Source organism: Dermacentor silvarum, chromosome 8 (assembly GCF_013339745.2).
Source record: "Dermacentor silvarum isolate Dsil-2018 chromosome 8, BIME_Dsil_1.4, whole genome shotgun sequence".
NCBI lineage: Eukaryota > Metazoa > Arthropoda > Arachnida > Ixodida > Ixodidae > Dermacentor > Dermacentor silvarum.
In genome coordinates, this window is record NC_051161.1 from 83,525,586 (window position 1) to 83,549,296 (window position 23,711).

Sequence of the window (23,711 nt, forward strand, 5' to 3'; positions counted from 1 at the left end):
AAGTGCCCATTTTCTTTAAAGGATAAGAAACTCATCGACCATGAACACGAAGAAAGCTTCGTGCCATACATACACTATGTGAATGACCAACTTCGTCTGAAGAAAACGCATCAGTATTATTCTCAGACGATGATTATGCTGTACATTTTAGGTATCGGAGAAGCGTTTCTTTATATTTATTCATCACAGCAAAGCATCACTGTATGTGTACAGCGCGATGAAGCATTCCTCGCAGAATATGTGCCCAAACTTGAGACCTTTTATTTTAAACATTTCTTAAGTGAGATAGTTAAGCACACCTGAAAGCATTCTCATTTTTTTGCTTCTTTTATGTACAATGTGATGCACCAGTGATATTGCTCTAGTGCTTTGAAATGTTTCAGAACTTTGTGTGCCAGTAACTGTAAATGGTACTCTGTTGGTTTATGGTGTTTAACGTCCCAAAGCGACTCGGGCTGTGAGAAGAGACGCCATAGTGGATGGCTCGGGATAATTGCGACCAGCTCAGGATCTTTAACATTGTCTGCTATGATCGGACCTATTATGTTTGGAGCTGAAGACAAACTGGCAATACCGTGCATGATTCCTTCTGAATAATCCGCGGGAAAGTTGATAAGCTTGGTGACTAAGCCAAGTGGCCAGATGGCTGGTGCGAAGAGAGCCAGAGAAGGTGACTAACAAAAATGACATGCTCAGCACCTTTTCGTGTCCAGGTGCAGGGATTTGTCACCTTGCGTCTAAGGTACTGACGGCTTCGGCATTGTTGCATTGTCGCCGCCACTGATAACAATCAGCTCTGTCAAGTAATCCCCTTCGGGTGTCCTATTGAGACTGATACTGCATTTGACAAATGAGGTGAACAATGTTTCCCCTATTAAGTGGTCTAGGGAAAGCAAGATACTTTTAAGCCACGTTTTGACACGCTGTAGTGATTCCCGCAGCCAGCATGATGTGAATCAACATCTTTTCGATTTAACAAGGTATTCCTCACTGATGCTTGAGGGCTCCCGGCCGAAAGGCGACAATGAGTCCTGGCAGTACTGACATCGCAGCGTGCACGAGCTTCTGTAAATAAATAGTAGTCTAGTCACCGATTCACAGCATTTGTTTGTTTGCATTTTTGTGTGTCCTGGCAGAACACATACCCCTGATCCTGAGCTTTTACTTTATACTTTTGCTAAGTCCACTAGGGAATAATACATTTTGTCAGTATGCCTTTGTAGCTTTCTTGTGTAACCATGCACGGCTAGTGCCAGCAGTGCCAACCTTTAGTAGTAAAAACAGAGTAGTGTATTTGCAATATTCATGTGATTTGCTGCAATACTTTCAAGCAAATGCTTCTGTGTGCTTACAACAGACCGGTATATAATTGACTGTGTTGGAGATGTCTGTGCTAGTACTTTAAATGTTTTTTTCTGGTGCAATATTTTTGTCTTTAAACATATTTAGAAACGTCTGACAGCTGGATACGAGTGGTGGCCCTGACTTTCATTTGTATTGTGTTTCAATGTTCATCTAAATCTCCATACAAGAGTTTCTGCATTGTGCCTCCACAATAATGTGGGTATTGTGATACTTTACAATAAAAACTTCTACAGAAACATGCATTTCATTCATGCTCTGGATTATCAACACTCTTCAGCAGTAACATTGTGCTAGATATTTAGTTTAGTTTCACAGTTTAGTGTTGATATGTCTGTCGTACAATTACTGTTCCTTGAAGAATGCGCGACATTCTTTTTTCATTTGCAGTGATGGACATGGCTTTTGAGAAGCTTCCACTCTGAGCTCACGTGCAGGTACCAACATGTGTGTAAATTTGAAATGAACCGCAGAAAATTCTATATTTTTAAATGTATTTTTATTTACCATCCATCGCATCACGTGCTGACTTAGTATACAAATAACACCATGCCAGCACCGCTACAGCTGCTGCTATGCTACACTCCCCATAAGCCAACCTGTCTGTGCCATTATCACCAGCATCTCAAACATTGAAGAAAAAGTTCGCTTAGCCACTGAGAGAACAACCTTAATTCTCTTTTGGAACCATTACAACTAAGCATGTATGGTAGACAAACATTCAGTGATGTCGCACTCAGCCCACCATATTCAAAAGGCTGCTTTTTGGCCCAACAAACTTATAAAAAATGAGCATTCAAACTTACTCTGTGTCTTGATTACTTGGCTCATTAATAATGGGTGGCTGAAGGTTCGCAAGAATGCAGCACATCCGCATTATGTCACTCATGTGGGGAATCAGATCAAAAGGCACCCTTGAATTCACTATGCCGAACATTTTCAGTCTCTGTATTGCTCTTTCAACGTGTATACGCACTTGTGCGACATGATAGGTTTGCTCCAGCTCTTCGTGAGTGAATTGAACATTTCCTTTTGAAAATGGCGGTAGCACAATAATTCCCTTCTGGATTTAAGTGGGTGCTTTAATTCCAGGGAAACCCTTGTCCGCTGAAACAACATCTCCTGGTTCTATACGATCAAGAAACCCTGATTCCAGCGTAATGTGAGTGTCTGAGGTGCGGCCACCATAGGCCTGTGACACAAAAGTGACTGTTCCATTTGGCAATATACCTATCAAAAACTTCAACGTGTAGCCACCTTTGTAGTGCGAAAACAGGGCACGTTTCTGTTCTGTGGTGGGTGGTTCTTCTGTGCGAAGCTCTGTGCACTCAATTATGTAGCGGCAGCGCGGGTAGTGCAGCCTAAAACATGTGGGCATGGTGGCTTGTACTGCTCCAAGCGATGGCTCCGGCATCCATTTCTGCATTGCATTTAACAGATTAGTTAATACAAAGTAGAATGTGCGGCTAACTGTCCTACGATGAAGGCCAAAAAGCACTGCAATGCTGGCGAATGAAACGCCGAGCTTCATCTTCATCAAGAACATGGACAACTTCTGGGAAATTGGCACACACACTTCCCTCACAGCAATGGATGAAAGCACAGACAATAACAGAGAAAAGACGTTTGCGCTAACGCCACACAGTTCACGAAAGGCATCCTTTCTCTGAATCAGGGAATTGTAGCCAAGAAATGCACAGCTGCGCTCGTTCGGTCCAGTAGCTGTCGATCTCACAGAGGCACTTGCTTGTACACCTTTCTCTACAATGTCGGTATGGCAAACTTGAGTAGATGCCACGCCTTCTGCTGTCACAGAGAGGAGCAGAGTGCAAACACCTCCGTTAAAATCTGCATCTGTCTGGGTCATCTGAAAAGTTGTAGAAAAGCATCTCGTCAAGTTTTGTTTTAAGTGCTCGGGAAGAACCTGAACGCATTGAAATGCTGCGTTAATCTCAAGCAAAAGAATAATATCTTGGTTATTTGGAACAATTGAGTAATGAGATATTAGTTACATGGAGTCGCGATTGAATAATGTTCCCTGCCATCACGACCACTTATGATCTTTGGTGCATGAAATGGAATGCCATGAAACCCTGCTTGAATTCAGACACAACACAGTGCTTCCAGCAAACACTTACAACTGGGGTGTGGCCAGAGGGTGGTACATCAGGGCAAGTGTCACTCCCAAATAATTTTTTTCTGTTTACTATGGGACACCGAGCACGACAGGTAAACACCTGTCTACTCAGCACCTATTCCGTGTCCAGGGCGTGCCTCATCCAAAATTTCTGGCTAGGCCACTGATTCAAACGAAACATGCCTCAAGGCTAGACTCCCGTAATAATAATAAAAATATAACACTTTTGCTCACCACGGATGCGGATGTGCCAGTTTCTTCCGGTGATGCAATGATTTCGTCGGCGAGGTCAATCGAGGAGTCCTCAAAGGAATCCGCAGTCGCCGTGATCGCGCTCTTGGATGTCGGCGCTTGAAGCACTGCGCGACGTCGCTGAACCCTATGAATAAAAACAGCTGTAAGCACGCTTAATGAATACTGCAATACGTTTTCGGTTTTCGTGGAGGCGCAACAATTTCTTTGAACTATCGGTTCAGCCGCGCTTCAAAGTCGTAAAGAGCTGTAGTATCGCAGCAATTTCTCACAGCCGACTCTAACCATTTCACGGGTAACCTTTCTCCTAATAACACTCACCTCTTATATCTGTCGAGCTTTGATGCCGGTAGTACTGCATCACTTCTTCTGTAACACGGCGGAAACACAGTTGGTACATAGGCGGGATGGCCGGCAATCGTGCTCGCTTTGTTACCGACAAAGTGAGCACTGCAGATGACTGTCTTGCGTTGCAGTGGTTGCCACAAATATCCATTCGGGCTAAAAATAAAAGAAAACAAGGGAACCAACAATGTGGTAATATACCTTGAGAGAAAGCGATAGAAACCGTGCGAAGACGGGACGCGTTTGCTTACCGGTCGCGCCGAACGGCAGCGATCCAACGTTGTCGCCGATCGGCCTCGTACGATTTCCACGGAAAATGATAAAATTGCAGCTTCGGCAGTTTCCCCGCCGTGTTCTTGTAGCTATTATGACATCCGCACACGCAACAGTAGATAGAAGTCGACTGTTTTCGCCGCGTACAACCGCTTGCGCTGCGAGTTGCCATCATCCACCTACTGCGGCCAGGCGCGGCTGTGCGGAGGGAACAGGGACATTTCGCCAGCCGCCGCCGCAGTGGCGCTGCATGTCTGATTTGAAACAGCAGCGCTCGAGGCCTATAAGCTTCGGGGGACATACAGTCTTTGGAGAAATTACGAACCGCTGAGTTGGAGTCGCTGATTACAATCTTGCCGTTGGAAGCGGCGATGGCCAGGGAAGTGGCTGCTTCCTCCGCACACTCAGTGTTATGGGTTTGAATTGTGCCTCCGGGTGTCGTGAGGCTTATAGCGCATGAAAAGACAAGGACGAATGAAGAGGTGACACACACAGGCGCTACATTCGTCCTTGTCTTTTCATGCGCTATAAGCCTCACGATGTCATACCAACAAGCCCAAATCACTGCATTACAGCACCTCCGGGTGTGATGATAGCACCTCTGTAGTCTACCACGGCCACAGCGTGTGTACTACGGGCTTTATATGGCGATGCATCTACATAGACTACATCTGCGTTATTACAATATTGCTTGTGGTGTGCTTGGGCCCTGTCTAGCCTGCGCTCCTCATGGTGAATAGGGTGCATAATTTCGGTAAGGGTGGTACATGGATGTCCTTCCAGTATAGAGGGTCTATGCTGACTTTGGGGGACATCAATGTCTCGTACTGTATTCCAACTTTTTTCAGTATTGTTCTACCTGGAGCGGATCGTGAGAGGCGCTCATACTGGTTTATGCGGTGAGCCTCGACGAGCTCATCGAGGGTGTTGTGCCCCCTAGTGCAAGGAGTTTCTCGATTGATATATATATATATACAGGAAAGTCAAGGGCAACCTTGTAGGCTTTTCGTATAATACATTCTACCTCATTCTTTTTCACGCGTCGTAGGTTAACGTAAGGGATTGTGTATAACATACGGCTTATGACAAAGGCCTAGCTGCGCCAGCCCAATCAGCTCAGCCTCCTTTAGCCCTGAATGGTTATTAGAAATTCTGTGCAGTAAGCGCAGTGTTTGCTGTACCTGCGTGTCGAGTTTGTTCATGGTCTCTGTATTTATTCCGTTGCCTTGAATTAAGTAGCCCAGAAACCTGATGGTTTTCACCTGTGGTATTGTTTGTGCCCCCGCCAAGATTTTGATCTGAGGGGGAGCACTGTGCCGTCTCTGTACCAGGGGCCGTATTCTGAAACGTTCGCCTAGGCGAAATTTCGCCTAGGCGAAATCAGCGAGCGCGCTGATTGGCTGGTTGAGCAATATTGAATGACGTTGGGCTCAACCACCCAATCAGCTCATCCAATTTTGCTAAAACAGCCAATCAGCGCACGCCTGAAAGCGAAAAAAGAAATTTCGCTTAGGCGAACGTTTCAGAATACGGCCCCTGGATGGGACCGCGCAGCAGAAGAACCTCTGATTTTTGCGGGGAACACGTCAGTCCGCATATTTGTGCGTACACCTGCGTTCATATGACTGCTTCTTGCAAGGTTTCCTCTACTTGGGCGTCATTCCCTCTATTTACTCAAAAGGTTATGTCGTCCGCGTAGAGACTGTAGTGGAGATTGGAGATGTGGTCAAGTATCATGGGAAGCAAGGACATGGCAACATTGAACAGGAAAGGGGACAAAACCGGTCCTTGTGGTGTGCCGCTACTTCCTAACCTTATGGTTTTGGATTTAAGATCGCCAAGATGGAGTTCGGCGTTCGGTTGGTGAGAAAGCTACCGATGTATCTGTAGGCGTTCTCGCCCACGCCTAAGTTTTCAAGCCGACTGAGAATTTGGGAGCTCCCACACACTCCGGCGCCCTCGTTTTTTTTTTTTTTTTTTTGCTGCCATCTCAGTTATTTCGAAAAGCACGCTTTCGAGTGACACGCAGCTGTGGCTCGCGCTGAACATCAGTAATTGAAATAAAGATCAATAAAGAAACCAAAAAAGAAAGCAACGAAAAGAAAACATGCGCGACCTATATCAATGTAGGATTGACGTTGTCGCTTTCACCATTTCGCTTCAGGCCAATCATGTGCGACCCGGTCGAAGTACGACTGTATTCTCGATCGCTTGCGTGTGTGGCAGTGCAAATTGCTCAGCGTTGGTGCCTGTGGAGAAAACGCGCTAGAGAGTGCATGTAGCCTCTGAAAACTTACCTACCGTGCAGAATGGCTGAACGCGCCTGAAAGCATTGTTTTATTGCCGGCTGACTTCTTCATGCTTCTGGTTTCATTCGACGTTTTAGACTTCTTTAAGATTCTCCCAAAGTAAGTGTTAGGCTTCGGGCGCTCATGTATATGTGGCGGCTACTTTTGCACGTATTTTTTTTTTCTGCATGCACGACCCAACTCGTCTTCCGTGTGCTTTTTTGTGTATAACGCATATACGGGGTGAACATTTTTAAGTTTTACGGAATTTTTAAAAATAGCCTGTTGCAGATAGCATAATGCTAGTCCTTGAGCTGGAAAGAGGTGGACATTACTTGTAGGAGAAATCTAAACACATATTTATCAACTTAAGAAAGATGTAGTAATTATGTTTTCAAATTATTGCTTTACCGCGCATATTGCATTTATGAATTTTAGCCGGTGAATTTGCAAGGCGTATCCACTTCGAATTAATTGCAGAATGACGCCAGTTTGGGTATATGCGCCATCAAACATGCCCTAAAAATGCACTGCTTTTTCACTTACCTTTTTTTAACAAAACGCTGTTTTATGAATTGAAGCACAGCTGTAACTGGAACGCCCATGTATTTCGCTCCACACTTTGGGAAATATTTTCTCGAAACTGGTGTCATCCTGGAAATTCATTTCAAGTGGTTACGTGTAACAAGTTCACCGGCTAGCTACAATTGGTAAATTGAAATATGGGCCGTAATCTAATTAAGAAGTTAAGCAGTGAATATTTGTTAACTAGTTCAATATGTGTTTTGATTTCTTGTGCTATAGTAATGACCGCCTCTTCGAATAATGCAGCTCAAGGACAAGAATAATGCTATCTTCCACATGCGATTTTTAAAAATTTCATAAAACTGTCATACTGCTTTCATAAAACACAAAGTCACGGGATCACATCACGGCCACGGCGGCCGCATTTCGAGGGTGGCGACACGCAAGAACTCCAGTGTACTTAGATTTAGGTGCACATTTAAGCACTCTAGGTTGTAAAAATTATTCCAGAGCCCCCACTGCGGCGTGCGTCATTACCAGATCGTAATTTTGCCACGTAAAATCCCATAACTAATTTCACACCAATTGAAATGCGGCAGCAGCGGCCAGGATCTGATTAAAAAATAAATATGATGATAATTGTGAATGACAGCGTTTCACGTGCGATATGCTAGCGCAAGGCCAGTAGTTTGTCTCATAACGTCTTTGGGGAGACCTCTGAGGACGGGTGATCGTGAGAACAATGCTCACATACCGCCGGAGCTACAGGCAGTCATTACACAACGCATGGCACCTGCAGGTAACTCCAGCAACTCTCCACCAGATGCTTAACGATATGGACCGTCGTGTGCGGGCATGAATTCAACCTGGCGGAGGACATTTTCAGCATATCGTGTAGTCATGCCTAGACTGCCGTAAGTACCCTTCGAATTTTTAAACCTCCATTTTTTATTGCACAGGTACTTTTCAGACACCCAGTAAGTGCATGTAAGTTACCTTGGTCTATATAAGTTGTTAATGTATCTATCATCTCATAAGCCTGTCTACCCACACATTGCTTCATTCAACGCATTAATTTTTCGTTTCCGCAAAAATGCAAAAAGAAAATGGCAAAAAAATTTGCGTGTTTTCAGTCACAGCATGTACAATTAGAATATGAATTCTCTATGATTGAGCTAAAATGTGCACTTGCGTCTTGTAAGACAAAGTCTGCTGTAGGTCCAGATTCCATTACATACAGTATGTTGCAAAACATGGGACCTTATGGTCGATTGGCACTTTTACAGTTACTGAATGACTTGTGGAAAAAGGAGTATGTCCCTGACTCTTGGAAAACAGCACGTGTGATACCTATATTGAAGCCTGGTAAAACTCCTCTATCTCTTGAGGATTTTCGTCCTGTGAGCCTGACGAACTGTTTATGCAAGTTCATGGAGAAAATAATTGACACTAGGCTGCAATGGTGGTGTGAGCCAACAGAAGTACTTCCAGACCACATGACAGGATTTCGAAGGCGGCGATGCACCATGGATGCAATTTTTGATATCGTCACCTATGTTGAACATGAACGAGCTAAGGGAAATGTCACAATAGCGGTTTTTTAGACATTAAGCGAGCCTTCGACACAGTCAGTCATGCTCATATACTGTGTGGTCTGCTAGAACTGGGAGTCTCTGAAAGGGCGCTACGGTGGATATCCAACTTCTTGAATGGCAGATAAATATTTATTCAAACAAGCGAAGAAAAACGTTCCTCTCATAATCTTATTCAAGGACTCCCACAAGGCAGTGTCTTAAGCCCGCTTCTCTTTAATTGTGTAATGGCGGATTTACCACGGAGACTTCCATCTGCACTACACTACTCTATATATGCGGATGATGTTTGTATTTAGGCCTCCGGTTCATGTGCTAGCCTTGTTTAGTTAACTTTGCAGGAAGACCTAAACATTCTGGACAAATTCTTAAAATAGAGGAATGGAGCTGTCTTACAGTAAGACGGCTGTGCTACCCTTTACCAGAGGATGCCTAAAAGACTTTCAGCTGTGCCTTGAGGGACAACGTTTAGGCATAGTAAAACAACACAAGTGTCCGGGGGTCATACTAGACAGACAACTTTCTTGGAATGCTCACATTAAAGCACTTGAAGAACAAATAAACTCAACAATATATGTTCTTTGCCACGTAGCAGGCACGACATGGGGATGGTCGGTTTCTTCACTACTGAAAGTACATAATGCACTTAAAAAGCAAAAAATAGCTTATTCTTCGCCTGTTCTGCATGGGATCTCCCGCTCATCTGAAGAGCGACTTCAACGATTAATAGCTAGGAGCCTTAGAGTATGCTTAGGTGTTCCCCAAGCAACTTCAAGTTCCTTACTAATTGCAGAGGCACGTCATCCTCCATTCCCTATTATGAGGACGGTTGAAACCTGTCGACACTACTTTCGCGTTTCAGTGCAGCACAAAAGACACCCACTAGCAGTTACACTTATTGAGAGAGACAGGGCGAACATAAATAGTGTGATTCAGGTGCAAAAGAATCTATTACCACACAACGAGTTTTGGATCTCAGATATTTCCTACCCTCCATGGCGACTTGTCGCCCCAAAAATTTAACTTTCGTTTGACGGAATTATTCGCAAACGAGACATGTTTATGCTAGCAGCCCAACAACTAGCGCTGTACCAGATATACTTTCGGTACCTTGGATATATTCAAGCGTATACAGACGGTTCTCGTCAAACAAATTCTTCTACAGCTGCCTTTGTCATTCCAGAATGGAACCGAATACAGACGTTTAAACTGTCTCACACGACATCATCAACTACAGCAGAGCTTTTTGCAATATTGTCTTTGTTCCGATATATAAATTAATCGCAAAAAGGGAACCAATGGGTCACCCTTTGTGACTCACGAGCAGCTTTGTCGTCACTTCGTGGTGGCATGAGCAATTCCCAAAACATGGCGTTAGTTTATGAGACACTAAAAGAGCTCACAAAGGCAAGTGAAAAAACTCGCACAATAATGTTCCAATGGACACCTGGCCACTGCAATATCCCTAGGAATGTTGCAGCGGAAATGGCTGCTAGACAAGCGCATACTAATACCGCCACATACGGTCTCCCTCTAACGCAAAGAGAATTGCGGCACATACTAAGACAGATCTCAGTCCGTGGTTGCAAAGCGACATGCTTTGATCAGAACTTGAAATCTTTAGATTTGTTTCACATTGACCCTGCGCTTCAATTCAAAATCCCGTCCACATTGAATACAACCAGAGCCTTTGAAACACTCATTCACCGTCTGCGGCTCGGTACCGCGCACACAAAACATTTTCTACAAAAAATTTCAAGAGCTGATAGTCCGGAATGTACTTGTGGCCACGTGGATGAGGATGTGCAGAATCTTCTGTTAGAATGTCCACGACACGACACACACAGACAACGTTTAGCACGTCATTTAAAGACATGATACCGCAGGCCCTTCAGCCTCACGAAGATATTAGGTCCTTGGCCAACATATTCGTTGCAAAGACGAGCGTTAATGGCCCTCCAAAGATTTCTAGAAGCGAGCAATATTCTCGGAAACTATTGCAAAGAGTGTTTATCTGTGATAAACTCACTCTATAGTCAATTCGACACATGCGTTCGTGTACTTTCATTTGAATCGAATCCATGCTATCTTATGTGCCCTGATTTTATTATACTTACGAGACCGGACTTTGTGTTTACTTTAGTGAAACTATGTGACTGAACTTTGTGTGCCGTTTTTCTGAGTTGACTTTCAGTTTTAGTGTGGCATTATAGTGTACTTATGTGACTGGACTTTGTGCTATGGTGATTTGGAGTTGAAATTTAATTTCAATGCATGTAGGTTAATTCTTTTTTTTCTTTCATGCCTCTATGTGAAAAGGAGTAGCCGGCACCAATTAAAGCCCTCCACATCTCCTAAGTACCACATAATAAAAAAGACTCTACTTGCAACTTTTAAAACAATCAGTATGGCGGAACATGCATAAATTTTATGTGTATGAACATGTAAAAAAACGTTGTGGGCTATTATACAAAATGAAGGCAAATGTGTATTTTTACAAAATTTCAAGTGAAGCAGCATGAGCACTTGATAACGGACAATAGAAAAGCGGCGGCGGAATAGCTGGCGTTATAAAGCTGCCTAAACGATGGCTAACGCGCATACCAACCGCCACTGATAACTACTCAGTTGTAAACGAAGTTAGATTGCAATATTAGGCCTTGCATAATATTCCGACCTAACAACAATAAAAAACTATAATAATAATGTTTCATGATTCATACTGTTAACCCCCGAAAGTTGATTCCAGAAATGGGAATACAATCAACATTACAATATATCAATCAAGCGTTACTCAAAACATGCAAGCTTGAGTTGTCACAGTTTGAAAACTTTATTTTTTTTTTTGCATCACGTAAAACGTACTCTATGTTGCTGCGAGCAAGGGTGTTGGTCATTGTGACGACACCATTGAGGAGCGCTCTTTTCCGTGTCTTTCGTTGCAGGCTGTCGACACGTCTTTTCCAAGGGAACCTCTCGTGAAGTCAAAGAGGAGCAGGTAACTTACAAGGAAACGACGGACGTGGCGGTTTCCCTAGACAACGTATATTTACATCAGCACGCCTTTCAGGCAATACTGCCTTTTTCGAACGTTTGCTGCATTTGAAAACAAGGTGAAGACGATCTAAGAGGAAGAAGACACATTGGCCGCGCGCGGTCTTGTTTAACGCCCGGAATTCACGGCCGGTCCCACAGAGTGCGTTGTGCCAGGACACTGCGGAAGAACAACAACACGCGCTGAAGTATGAACCAGTGTTCGGAAACAACAGAAGGAACAAGTCTGTCACCACACTGCCAACGACGTACTCCCTAAAGAGAGACGTCAACAATGGAGCCGCTGTCTGATCAGAGAGTCCAGAGCTACCTCCGGCACCTGGGTGGTCCCGAGCCATCCGAGCCCACCTTGGACTACCTCGATCGACTGATCAGGGCGCACCTGGAGCGGGTCACCTTTGAGAACCTGGACGTGCTGCTGGAAAGACGCATCAGTCTCGACGCTGAGGCCGTACTGGGCAAGGAGACGGGGAGCGGTCGTGGAGGCTACTGCTACGAGCTCAACTCTCTCTTCGCTCGCCTGCTACTCGCGCTCGGCTACGGCGTGCGCCTGCGAGCGGCCCGCTTGCGTCTCCTGACACCCGACGACTCGCCCAAGCGCACGCCCCTCATCCACATGTTGCTGCTGGTCGAGCCGACCAATGGCCACCGCTACATCGTGGACGTCGGCATGGCGCAGAGCGGTCTGCACCGGGCACTGCCCCTGGAAGGCGACGCGACTCCGTTCCTTGTGCGCAGCTTGGCCGCTACGGAGGCCCTCGAGGTCGCACTGCCAACGAGCGACGGCGGCTGGAAGGCCGTCTACGTCGTCGAGCCAGTACGACCTCGACTGGCTCGACTTCGACACGTTCAACTGGTACTCGTCGACCCACCCGGACAGCTCGATGCGACACCTCCTCTTGGTGGGACGACGATCGCCCCGGGACGACGGCTGTTGGCTGCGGCTCGTGAACGACCGGTTCGTACGCTGGTCGCCGACACGGGGAGTCGTCGAGAAGCGAGTGATGCGGGACGAGAACGACATCCTCGAGATTCTGCGAGACGAGTTCGGGCTGAACCTGAACGCGGCTGACTACGAGGCACCGCTGCGTGTTCGCTTGCGAGGCCTGCTGGAGAACTTGAGACTTGGTCAGAACCTCATTGAGAAAAAGCTGATGTGGCCGGAAGGATAACTGTAGCGGTCTTGTCGCAGTGACGAAAATTATTTTCTGTGTGTAACAGAAAAAAAGAAAACGGAAAAACCAACTTGTCTGTTGAAAGATCTTTCAACAGAAAGACGTTGTGTACTATTACACAAAATAAAGACAAATTTGTACTTTTAATAATTTTCAAGTCAAGCAGCGTGAGCACTTGATAACACATAACCGAAAAGCGGTGACAGAATATCTGGCTTTTAAAAATTACCTAAACTATGGTAAACACGCATATTAAAATCTACTGGGAACTATTCAGTTGTAAACGAAGTTAGATTCGAATATTAGGCCTTGCATATTGATTATGAATTTGGGGAAGAAAATAAGTAATTTAATCAGATATCGGAAATAATTTCAGTAATTTGCAAGAAACTCCAAATTTATAGCATGAAGAATTTAGTGCAGTATGATATGGAACATACATCTGCAGAAAGCCGATTTGAACCTGCGGTCTACTTTCTGGCAAGAAAAAGTACAAATTTGTTAAACACCTATCTACAGATCTTTTCCGAACTGTAACAACTTCGGGTATGTCGAATACACGTCGACTCTGCTTCATTCTGATTTATACGCAGTGTTTGTTCTTGCTTTACGAACAATTTGTGCAAGTCAGTGTCCTGTGTTGCACGCCAGTTATAACAAATAATTGAAGAGACGACACAAGTACTGGCAAAAGCCGACGGCGATCTGTAAAGCAGACACTGTCCGGCCAACCAGTCATTTAAAGATGTTTCTACGCCGCTATCACGTGACGACGTGCGCTTGACTGAAGTGAACGCGGTAGTGCCGCGTAGCTCCAAACAGGCAGCTGTTCATTTGAATGGCCGTTTCAGTGTCCACTGAAGTTCAACTGAACGGCTGAAGTTCACTGAAGTTCAGTTGAACTGAAGTTGAAAGGGGCGGAGAGTTCCCGTGTAACAGGGCACTTTCAAATGCCCGCGAACAACTTCTCCTTTACAACGCACACAACGCCGCCTTCATCCATTACAGAATTCCGTACCGCGGTCACCGAAATAAATGCAATACGCCAACGCTCTGAGAGTGCGTTTGCTACGAAAAAACCCGCAAAATTACCAAGCGCCGAAACTGTACGATAGCGCAGTGCCAACAGAGCGCCCAGCACCACAAGGACGTATTGACCCTTTTCGCGGAGCAGTTTGCTCTAGAAGAACGAGATGGCGCTTTCGGCGGCGCGCCATACGTTGCCTCAGAATGCGCACGAATACGAAACCATCACTGCTTCTGCCCTGCTACTGTGCGATCAGCTGTCGGATATGCATTGGGTGTTCGCTAATGCGCTCTGCCCAATTCATGCTGCAAAATGTGTAACGATAAAGGGAAGACGTGTGCGGTAGTTCGCTGCAAAAATAGTGATTCCCATATTTGGAATGCAATCAGCCTGTGTCGCCGCTGCTACATAAGGACTGCCTGTGTTGCCGTCCTACGCGGTGAACGGCTTTCCTCAAGGATAAAAAAAGATAATTCATCCGCTTGAGCTGTATAGCTAACCTCCAAAAAAGGAATTCAACTCCGGAACGTCGGCACTTAAGAGTGAGTACCGCTCGTTACAAAAGGAAGCAGTGCCACTTACTGGTATAGTAAGTTTCTCTCACGTTATCTACACACATCCACCCCTACTCGCACGCAAACCTACGCCCACCCTATCACCAACGTATCAATAATAAGTGAATAGGCGCTCACTTGAATCAATGTGCCCAAGCGTGAGTGACGGCGACTGCACCGACAAGACACGAATGCTGGAAGCTGAACGTTTCATGACGGTACACAGAGTAAGCGAGGGACTAGCGATAATACGTCTTTGCTACGAGATACTGCAAAGCACAGAACATTTATAGTCCAAGCTTTGTGCGCAGCAAGAAGAAATCTATCGCAGCAGAGCACAACCGCGAGCGATTATGCTGAAAATAAACAATTATACATATTGGCCGCAGCGAGGAACCGAGGAACTTCACCGAGTCAGAAATATGAAAAGCCGCTGGTTCAAAATGTTTGCGAAATAAATAACGAAGAGCACACTGATCCCGCTTTAATTCATAAGCGGAAAGTTTGGACAGCTTGGAATACATTTCTAGTCCTGCTTTTAGGAAAACTACTGTATACGCTGCTCGCGCTCTGAAAGCACTTACATGTCCTCTAAAGCTGTGGCCAAAGCTTAGTGTCGTCCACAAAGTCACCGTCTACGATATGCGTCGAAACGGAGGTTTGCTGTGCCGCACCGGCGTCACGCGCTTGTATTGTAAACGCGGAGGCAACGGAGGCGGCTGAGGCAAGCAATGGACGCGTCACCACGTGATCAAACATGGCAGCGCCTACGGGAGCGCCGCGAAAAGGGTCAATAGACCGTTTTAGGGGCGAAGCTCCTTAGGGTCGAGCCTAGTCCCTCGTCCCGCCGTCGTAGCCACGCTAGTACTCGTCGCTCCCGCTAGAGGCGCAGCTGTGCTCTCAACGCGCGCTTTCTCTCTCTTGTCCGTAGCTAGGGGCGCTGTGGTGTACAAGGGCGCTCGTTCCCGACGCGCTCTCTCTCTCTCATCCGTAGCTAGGGGCGCTGCAGTGCACAAGGGCGTAGGGTTCTCGATGCCAGCGCCGCCGTTCAGGGTGGTGCCATCCTTTGACCGCCCCCGCGCCACCGCTTTCTCGCTGCGGCGCCATCTTGAGTCACAGCGAGCGGTTGCGAGTGCTTGGTGCCGGTGCTGAGTTCGAGACACAGTGCGCGCGGATGCTTCGCTGACGCTTTTACTTGCTGGACAGTGTTCAGCCGCATGAATGACAAGCTTGTCAAGTGCATCGAGTCCACATGACGGGCTGTTGTGTTCCCAAGTGCACCGGATCGACGTGTAAAGGGCTTCGTTGTTTACGCTTCCCCCGGGACCCAGAGCGAAGGAAGAGATGGGGAGCCCAAGTAAAGCGGTATCACTGGAAGGCAACGGATAGCTCCTACATTTGCGAGGTAACTGTCAAGAAAGTTTACACTATCGCATCGTGTTTTTCATTTAAATAAGAAAGTATTCTCTGATCCTCGCTCACGTACCTACGTTTGCTCACGAACTAAGCACTGCACCGATGCTGAGCAGCCTATGGTTTGCGCGCGCGCGTCGCCTAGGCTTTTGCCGTTTTGATCGGCGCAGTCTATGCGAGTAGTACCCTTATTTTAAGAACTGACGAAAATGCTTCGCCGCGAAATAGCCTTACATTAGCTACAAATCGTCATGTAAACCACCTATTTTACTTTTTCACGGGAAGCACACATCGTGTGTCTCTTGTTTCTTTTTGTTTTCCTCAGTTTCTTTTTTCGCTACTGGTTATTTGGGACTAAAGAACGCAGTGCTTATTCTGGGGAGAGCCGCTGTTGTGTACGTGGCAAGCGAAGCATTGTGATTTTCTCTATTCTCAGCAGATAACTTGCGGATCTCAGGTTGTTACGTTATATAGCTGATTTTTTAGACGAATATATTTGTAGCGTGGTGCTCGTAAGCCGATGGTCATTCGTGCTCATTCCCGATCGTAGTGGGTACTGTGACGGTCTTTAAATGCCTGTGCACGGTATGCCCAGGTGTAGTAGAGTTAAGGGGCATCATGGGACCAAAATGTTTAAGCGCTTTCTGGCATGGTGTCTGTTGTAGCCTGTGCATTTCTTCGAAACGTGTGAAGCGAGGTAATACAGCATTACTTCTGCGAAAATTTATTTTTAAGCACTGTAATGGGTTCTCTGTATTTACAAGGCAACTTTTCATATCAATAATCACTTTTGTTGTTTTACTTGTACTTAGAAACACTTTGAAGAAGACCAGTACGAGGGAAATCGACAGGATGGGCGCCGTCTGTTAAAGTCAACAGCCCTACATCATCATGGACTATATTTTCGAAGTGAAAAACATTGCTAATCTGTATTTGACTGTCTTAGTTTCATTTACGGTTTTTGTACGCGATATGTATGCAGTGTTGTTTATTTTTTCAATGTAGTTATCAGTGTTTTAATGGTTATTTATAAAGTGTTCTGTACTCGCCATCGATGTGTTTGGCTGATGCGACGTATTCGATGGTAGCTGATGTATTCTGGCTGGATATCTTGATTAATATTACCCGCGGTTGCGTTTTCTTGTTTGCATTCTTGTTTTCGATTTACATTGTGTGTAATAAGGTTGATATACTCACTTGAACCCCCCTCCCCATGTAATGAATAAATTTAAAAAAATCTCACTCTCCCGAATTGTGTGTCGAGCCTACCTTGCGAATTTTTATTGCGATAGCAATTATATGGACACTCAAAAGCAGATTTCTGCCGTCGGCGTCGCCGTCGCCGTCGCCGTGAGGTTCCGTATGACGTCAATGGAGATGAAATCGTCGCCGGTGGTAAGTGGTTCTTGAGGGAAAGGGAAAGGTTGGCGCTATCTTCTGCAGCCCTTGAGGGAGCACGGCTCAGCGCGCCGAACGCTGTATGTGCGAGTGAAAGGGCGCGAGGGACGCGCGCTTTCACGGGGAGTGAACGCACGGCGGAGAACAAACGCGCGTTCTGCGCCGTGCTCCCTATTCTAGTACACTGTACTTAAGGGCTGCAGAAGTAGGCGTCTCTTTCCTCCTTTACAATCACCATATATGTAGAGCAAACGCGCCTTCTTCCGATGCGCGAGAGGCCGTGGAGGAGGGGGGGGGGAGGGGGAGGGAAGCGAGGCGACGTTTAGCTGCGGCACCAAGTCCCTATTTATATCAGAGGCTCCGGCAACAGTCACCAACGCCGCACGCATTTTGAGCGAACGCGGGCAAAACGCCGACGGCGTCGACAACAGTTCCGCGTGTTGCCGGTGCTGTTGCATGTCCAAGTTTATACAGCTGATAAAGCTAATATCATTACTCCGTATAGCTCTCTACCAATTTTCTATCGCAATTGATGCTTCGCCTTTCAGGTGAAACTGCGACAACTTTTTCATGTACATATCTCTTTCATGATTGATTGTACTAGGCATTATAAGTAAATATATTTTGCGCATCGTTTGGTTTCTTGTGTGTACTACGCAAGATTGACACAGACAAGTTACGTTACATGTTTTTCTACAGCACTAACTAAACCTTATTTTCACATCGCAGTTATTTTTACACCAGCTTAATCCTGTCAGCACACAGTTTTGTTGGCAAAAAACGCAAAATTGCGCGTAGATATCGTCGAATAATTGCAACAAACGCGAAGAGCACGCGCTACGCAAGGGAAACTAACCGCCGTGCGCGAGTGGCTGGCTACGGTAAATGAGGCGTGACGTGTAAACCAAAATACAACAGCGAAAAAGAAAAAGTTCCACACACAGCGAGTCGCAAACCTTATATACCAAGCATCGAAGCGCAAAAAAGAAAATAGTGCGTATTTCAAACATACACACGGCATATTAAATGTAAATTGAATTAGGCAACTTGGGGCATGTTCCCGGCGCCATACATTTACGTCTTGGACCTTCGACGAGTTAACGGCTATTGGTTATAAAGATGTGCAGATGCGATACCGATAAAAAAAATCCTCATCGAGGCAAAGCACTTGGAAGTGCGCCGCGAGTAACACTATTTATGAACGCAAGCGTAGCTGAGTCTCAGCTCGTGTGACTCAATATGGCGGCGCCAGCGGGGTTGTCTCCACCCTGGACGGCGGCGCTGGGCAACGAGGCACCCTACTCTCGTCCGTAGCTCTGGTTTACCCGAATGATCCCCCGGTGCTTCGCCCACTAATCATCATTCACGTGGTGGATATGCGGTAATTTTTTTCTCTTTCTCTTTCGTTCAAGTCGCTCTCTCTCTCGTCTAGGGGTACTGCGGTGCGCAAGACCGTTCGTTCCCGACGCGCGCTCTCTTTCTCTCTCGTCCGTAGCTCTGGTTTACCCCAATGATCCCCGGGTGCTCCGCCCACTCATCATCATTCACGTCGTGGACATGCGGTGATTTTTTTCTCTTATCTCTCGTTCAAGACGCTTCTCTCTCTCTCTCTCTCTCGTCCGTAGCTAGGGGCACTGCGGTGCACAAGAGCGTTCGTTCCCGACGTGCGCTCTCTTTCTCTCTCGTCCGTAGCTCTGGTTTACCCGAATGATCCCCCGGTGCTTCGCCCACTGATCATCATTCACGTCGTGGATATGCGGTGATTTTTTTCGCACTCGCGCTGTATATTTAGCATGAAATGGTGTCTTGTACGTGGGGAAGGGTCCTGTGAGGAGTAGTGAAGTAATTTAAGTCTGAAGTAATTGAGCGGCTGGAGTTTCTCCTGGTGATAGGGCGGACGAGGCACCCAGCGCAAGGTGTGCGCATTTGTTTGAGCTTACAATCAGCCTCGGATATCAGTTAGGTATTTCTGAAAATTCCTTTCGCGAATGTTACCTTACTGCAGCATTCTCAGCCCTGTAACTCTAAGCTCTGGTTTAGCTGCAACGAGTAGTTACGAAACATCTGACGACCCTAAGAACGTGGGTACCGTTATGCTGGAGAATAAATCGTGCAGTTTACTTTGACAAGTGTTAAAATTGTCATCTCTGTTATCCTTGGGCGACTGCCTTGTTTGATGGGCAAGGTTTCCGCCCACAAATAAAATAGTTTGGTTTATAATAACCGCATACCGTACAGTGTGAATGACACTTTTCGAGTGGTCGAACGACCAGCTGGACACTGCGCGTGCGTCCGAGGCAGTGCTAAATGCTGTGTCATACATCTGTTTGTGCTATATAGCGCATGTTCGAAGTGGTCCAAGCACGCGGCACGATCATGCGAAGTCGTATTGCGTCGTTATCCAGTGTTCTGTTTTGTTTTGCCGCAGAAGGAGGACATATGAACTATTTTTTTTTCAGTCTCGTAAGTTCAGTCATCTACGAACCATTCACCCATCTTACAGAAATTGTGTCCTTACAAATAGCTGTTGGATTCTCTTTATGCGATCCCCTTTGTATATTGTACCTTACAGGGCAAAAAGGCAATGCCGATCGAAGCAGGAAGCTCATGTGTACCATGTTGGTTCGCCAACCGCAGTGCTCGCTGTGTTGAGCAAAGCCTTCGGCCTCTTGCAGGAGGCTAACGTAGACATAGTGATTTGAAGTCTACTAGACTTCAAAGACGTGAGAACGATGCTGGTAGCTGATGGAAATGTTTTACAACAACTCTTCGTCGAGTGAAAACGGATACATTCAACAAAGTTCACAACACATACACACACCGCGGCTAATGATGCGCGTCGATTTTTGCACATCCAAGAGAACTTTCCAAATACTGTAGCTACTAGTGCACCTAAAGGCTACGCAGTGTTGTTGAACTGACAGAACTGACAGAACTAGCTAAAACACCTCCAAATCGTTCCGCCGTGCGCCACCGGCAACACATTCAAGCCGCGCCACGCCGGCTCGCACAAGCCAGAGAGGAGGAAAGGTTCATCGCGAGCCCTTTCCTCCTTGCTCGATGAAAACGTCTATAGGTTTGTATCTCAGTGGCATGCACAGTTTTGTTTTAAAGCGCGTAGCTTTCTTTAGCTCTTTCGGCCATCTTCGGGGTCGGTGGTCGGACTCTCACCACCGATCCAAAGGCCGCATGCCCTTGCACGGTCGTCAACGAATGCCAAGTGTATTACATATCTCCTTAAGACCCACGTGGTGTGGCGCGTAAGCTTTGGGGCGTCTGAGGGCGAGAATTAACTTTAATAACAAGGATGGGCTCAGTCGCCAAAGCAGGGGCGATGGGCTGCGGTCCCTTTACATGCCGGCGCTCATATGCCCTCTGGAGACAACACGCTTATATGACGGATCGGTTTATATATATAGTTACCTATACGCTATCGCTACAGATGTGCTGCTTAGCGACTATGTTCTCCACGGAATTAGTCAAAGAAATAACAACCACTAGCTATAAATATCCACAGTGCGAAATATATATACGTCTTCAAGCGCGTCGTTCCTTTGATTAAGCGAACACATTCTAGAAACGTTCGCTTTTTGGCTTACACGGATGATCGTCGCCGACGGTTTCTGCGTGATTATTTCATTCTTGCTGTGGCGTGGTTGAAGCCGAGGATGAAGAAATGGCCAAATAATGACAATGGACGTAATCGTCGGCATATAAGTGAAGAAACGGACGCAGCACACGCAGCAGTTAAGAGCTGTTTATAACTGATGTCGCAGTTAACTAACGCAAATGTTCACTGCGCACAAATCCCCCGCGCTGACGTTCATCTTTACTAAGAGACGTGTATATTTAGCATACAAAAATCGCAGCGGAAACGGTTCGTCTGTGCGAGTTTCAGCACGTTTCAACCGATGAAGGCCGTATTCACGCGGAAGAGATTTGCAACTCACTGCGCTGCTCCGGCACGGCACAGACTTCGCGCTATAGCGTGGCCCACGTAGACGTGCAATAGGTTTGACGCTCAACGCTTCTCGTGGAAGCTTGTATGGTGCCTCGCTGCACCTGCAACCCACGGGACTCGCTTGTTAGACGAAGTATAACATTCCTGGTCACATGTACCACAGGTGGCGACCTGAGCGTTCACGGTGTTTTCGACTATATGGTATTGTATACGCGTGCTTGTCCCATTTGATGTTTGCTCTGTTCGCACGCAGGAAGACGTAAGTGAAGTGTTTGTTCGATTCCCGAAAGATCCGCGCTTCCATCTCATAGACAAACTGCGTGTTGGTCAACAAAACGGGCGCTGCTGTGCTAAGGACATGAAAGAGCCAAGTATGTAGTACAATGCGCAATGTCTTTTATTGTTGAAACACTGTGTCGGCATTTAACCATTGCATAAAATGCAGGTGTAATACTAATGTCTGCAGACTATGCATGCGTACATAGATGCTTGCATAACGCGTCATAACCGTAGTTGTATTTCGATCATGTTAACTAACGATTGAAGTTCTATCAGCTTTATTACCAACTGCCCTAAGTATTCGATGATAGGATGACCTTTTTATACAAACATACTGCTGGAAACGTGTCACGGATACACGTTGTCAAGGACACCAACGATAGAACCTATTAACCCCCGTCAGCATGCATCACGAAATTCAACTCTTGTCCAGCTTTTTACCTCGTTATCCCATCTTCATAAAATGCTGCAAGTTGCATTGCTAACGCTAGCATGGGATTGTGTAGACGGCAGTTCCAGTATTATTGGAAAGCTGACATGGCTATAGTCACTGAACTGGTGCCGTCCTTCGCTCACTTGCGGATGTGCGTGCACGCATGTGGGCTCCTTGGATGCGCATTTCAGAATGTTTCATTGGACTGTTCTAGCTTTTCCGTAAACTTCTTGCCGTTAACGGATTACCTGGTTACCGGAGCCGTGGACGGCAGTATAGCAAGACTGGTAGCGACGTTCAGTGGCGCTTTGTACAACTACATTGGGCTTGAAAATTTTTCGTGTCGTGTGAGCATTTCTGTCAATGGGAAATCATAAAATCTCCGCACGTAAACGATTATGCCGCTGCCAAGGCTTTACACCAAAAGTTAAGTAGAATATGGTAGGTCACTGCCGTATTGGCTTTTTGTGCTGTCTGCTTCAACTCAGCGTCACGAGATGTCACTGCCGGCGTTGTTGCGGTTGTACAAATTTCCCGTAACTTGGTAAACCAGGTAAATCACAAGCGGTAAGAAGTTTGCGGACAAGTTATATCTCTCGATTAGTGTCTCTACGCAGCGGACGGCTTATGAGTGACACCATAGGAAAAGTGTGTTTGGAGGGGTCTCGGGATGAATTTTTGATCACCTGGCGTTATTTAACGCGCACTCAGTACGTGGTGCACTATCGTGCTTGCATCTCAGATTGTAGCCGTGACTTCGAACTCAGCAGCCCAACGACATCAAACTGAGCGATCACAGCAGGTCTTTAAACTTTAGATAGGTTTCTAAGTTGTCGCTGTGCAATGGGGCGACAGGTGTCTGCGCTTTCGGTTTCGACTTCTCACCCAAGATGGTGCGGAAATCTAACCTTATTTGTTTTGAGCTCGCCATCAGCTACACTCGTTAAATTTGCATTGGCGGCCTAACTTTAATAATTGGAAATTATTTAGCAAACGTTTCTGATTAGACTACTAAATGAACCCCCAAGAACTTCTATCTTGGCCAGCAAAAAGAATTGTCCCTTTTTGATAACGACAGAGCGCCGATCGTAAAGATAATCGGTCATAAAGTGCAGCCTCACATGCCGACTAAAGCAATCACCGCAAATTCAGTGCACCTGATTTTGCTGCCAGTAGTCTTCAGAGTCTGTTTCAACATAATAGAACGAAGCGAAAGGTTCTTTTTCAAGCAACTCCTCGTCACGAAAATCTTTGACGAGGCTCACTGCACGAGCTCCGAGACTTATCTTTGGTGCGCTGATGATATCGGACGCCATGGTTCCTGAAGCGCGGTGTATACTTCAGTTGAGGGGCGGCACTGCCTTCAACTTTGCGGTAGAGTTGCTGTATAGGCTCGCTTTACCTTTGGTAGAACATACTGTTACGGTGCATTGAGACATGACCGTACGCGGAAGGATAGACAAATAAGAAGTGGTAGTCTGTCTACTGGAGCTGTGACCTTTGTATCAGCCTGCTCGTTTACCACGAACTTTTACCCATGTAAACAGTTTTATATGCGCTTGTGCATCGGGCTCCTTCGTCACATTTGGTGGAGTTGTGGGGTCACGACTCATAACAGAGCTTCGCAGTGGCCGCCGCCTTGG

At 46.2% G+C, this 23,711-nt stretch overlaps 1 protein-coding gene and 1 long non-coding RNA gene across 3 annotated transcripts in view; one reads left to right on the plus strand and one right to left on the minus strand.

Annotated features, from left to right (window-relative positions):
• Positions 1 to 23,711, plus strand: part of LOC119462251 (arylamine N-acetyltransferase / N-hydroxyarylamine O-acetyltransferase-like) — a 211,403-nt gene that overhangs the window by 14,568 nt on the left and 173,124 nt on the right. The window contains exon 1 of one of the 2 annotated variants that reach the window (XM_037723596.2): positions 11,906 to 12,154. The exons of the other annotated variant lie outside the window; for it this stretch is intronic. Coding sequence (XP_037579524.2) covers positions 12,103 to 12,154 — 52 coding nt within the window. The 5' untranslated portion in view covers positions 11,906 to 12,102. Of the gene's footprint in view, positions 1 to 11,905; positions 12,155 to 23,711 lie in introns of those variants that run through there. 2 annotated transcript variants of the gene reach the window in all.
• On the minus strand, positions 1,698 to 4,362 carry LOC119461525 (uncharacterized). Its single transcript, XR_007468498.1, has 4 exons — positions 4,348 to 4,362; positions 4,073 to 4,252; positions 3,734 to 3,878; positions 1,698 to 3,229 (listed from the first exon to the last, which is right to left on the minus strand). It is a non-coding gene; the product is annotated as an uncharacterized LOC119461525 (long non-coding RNA).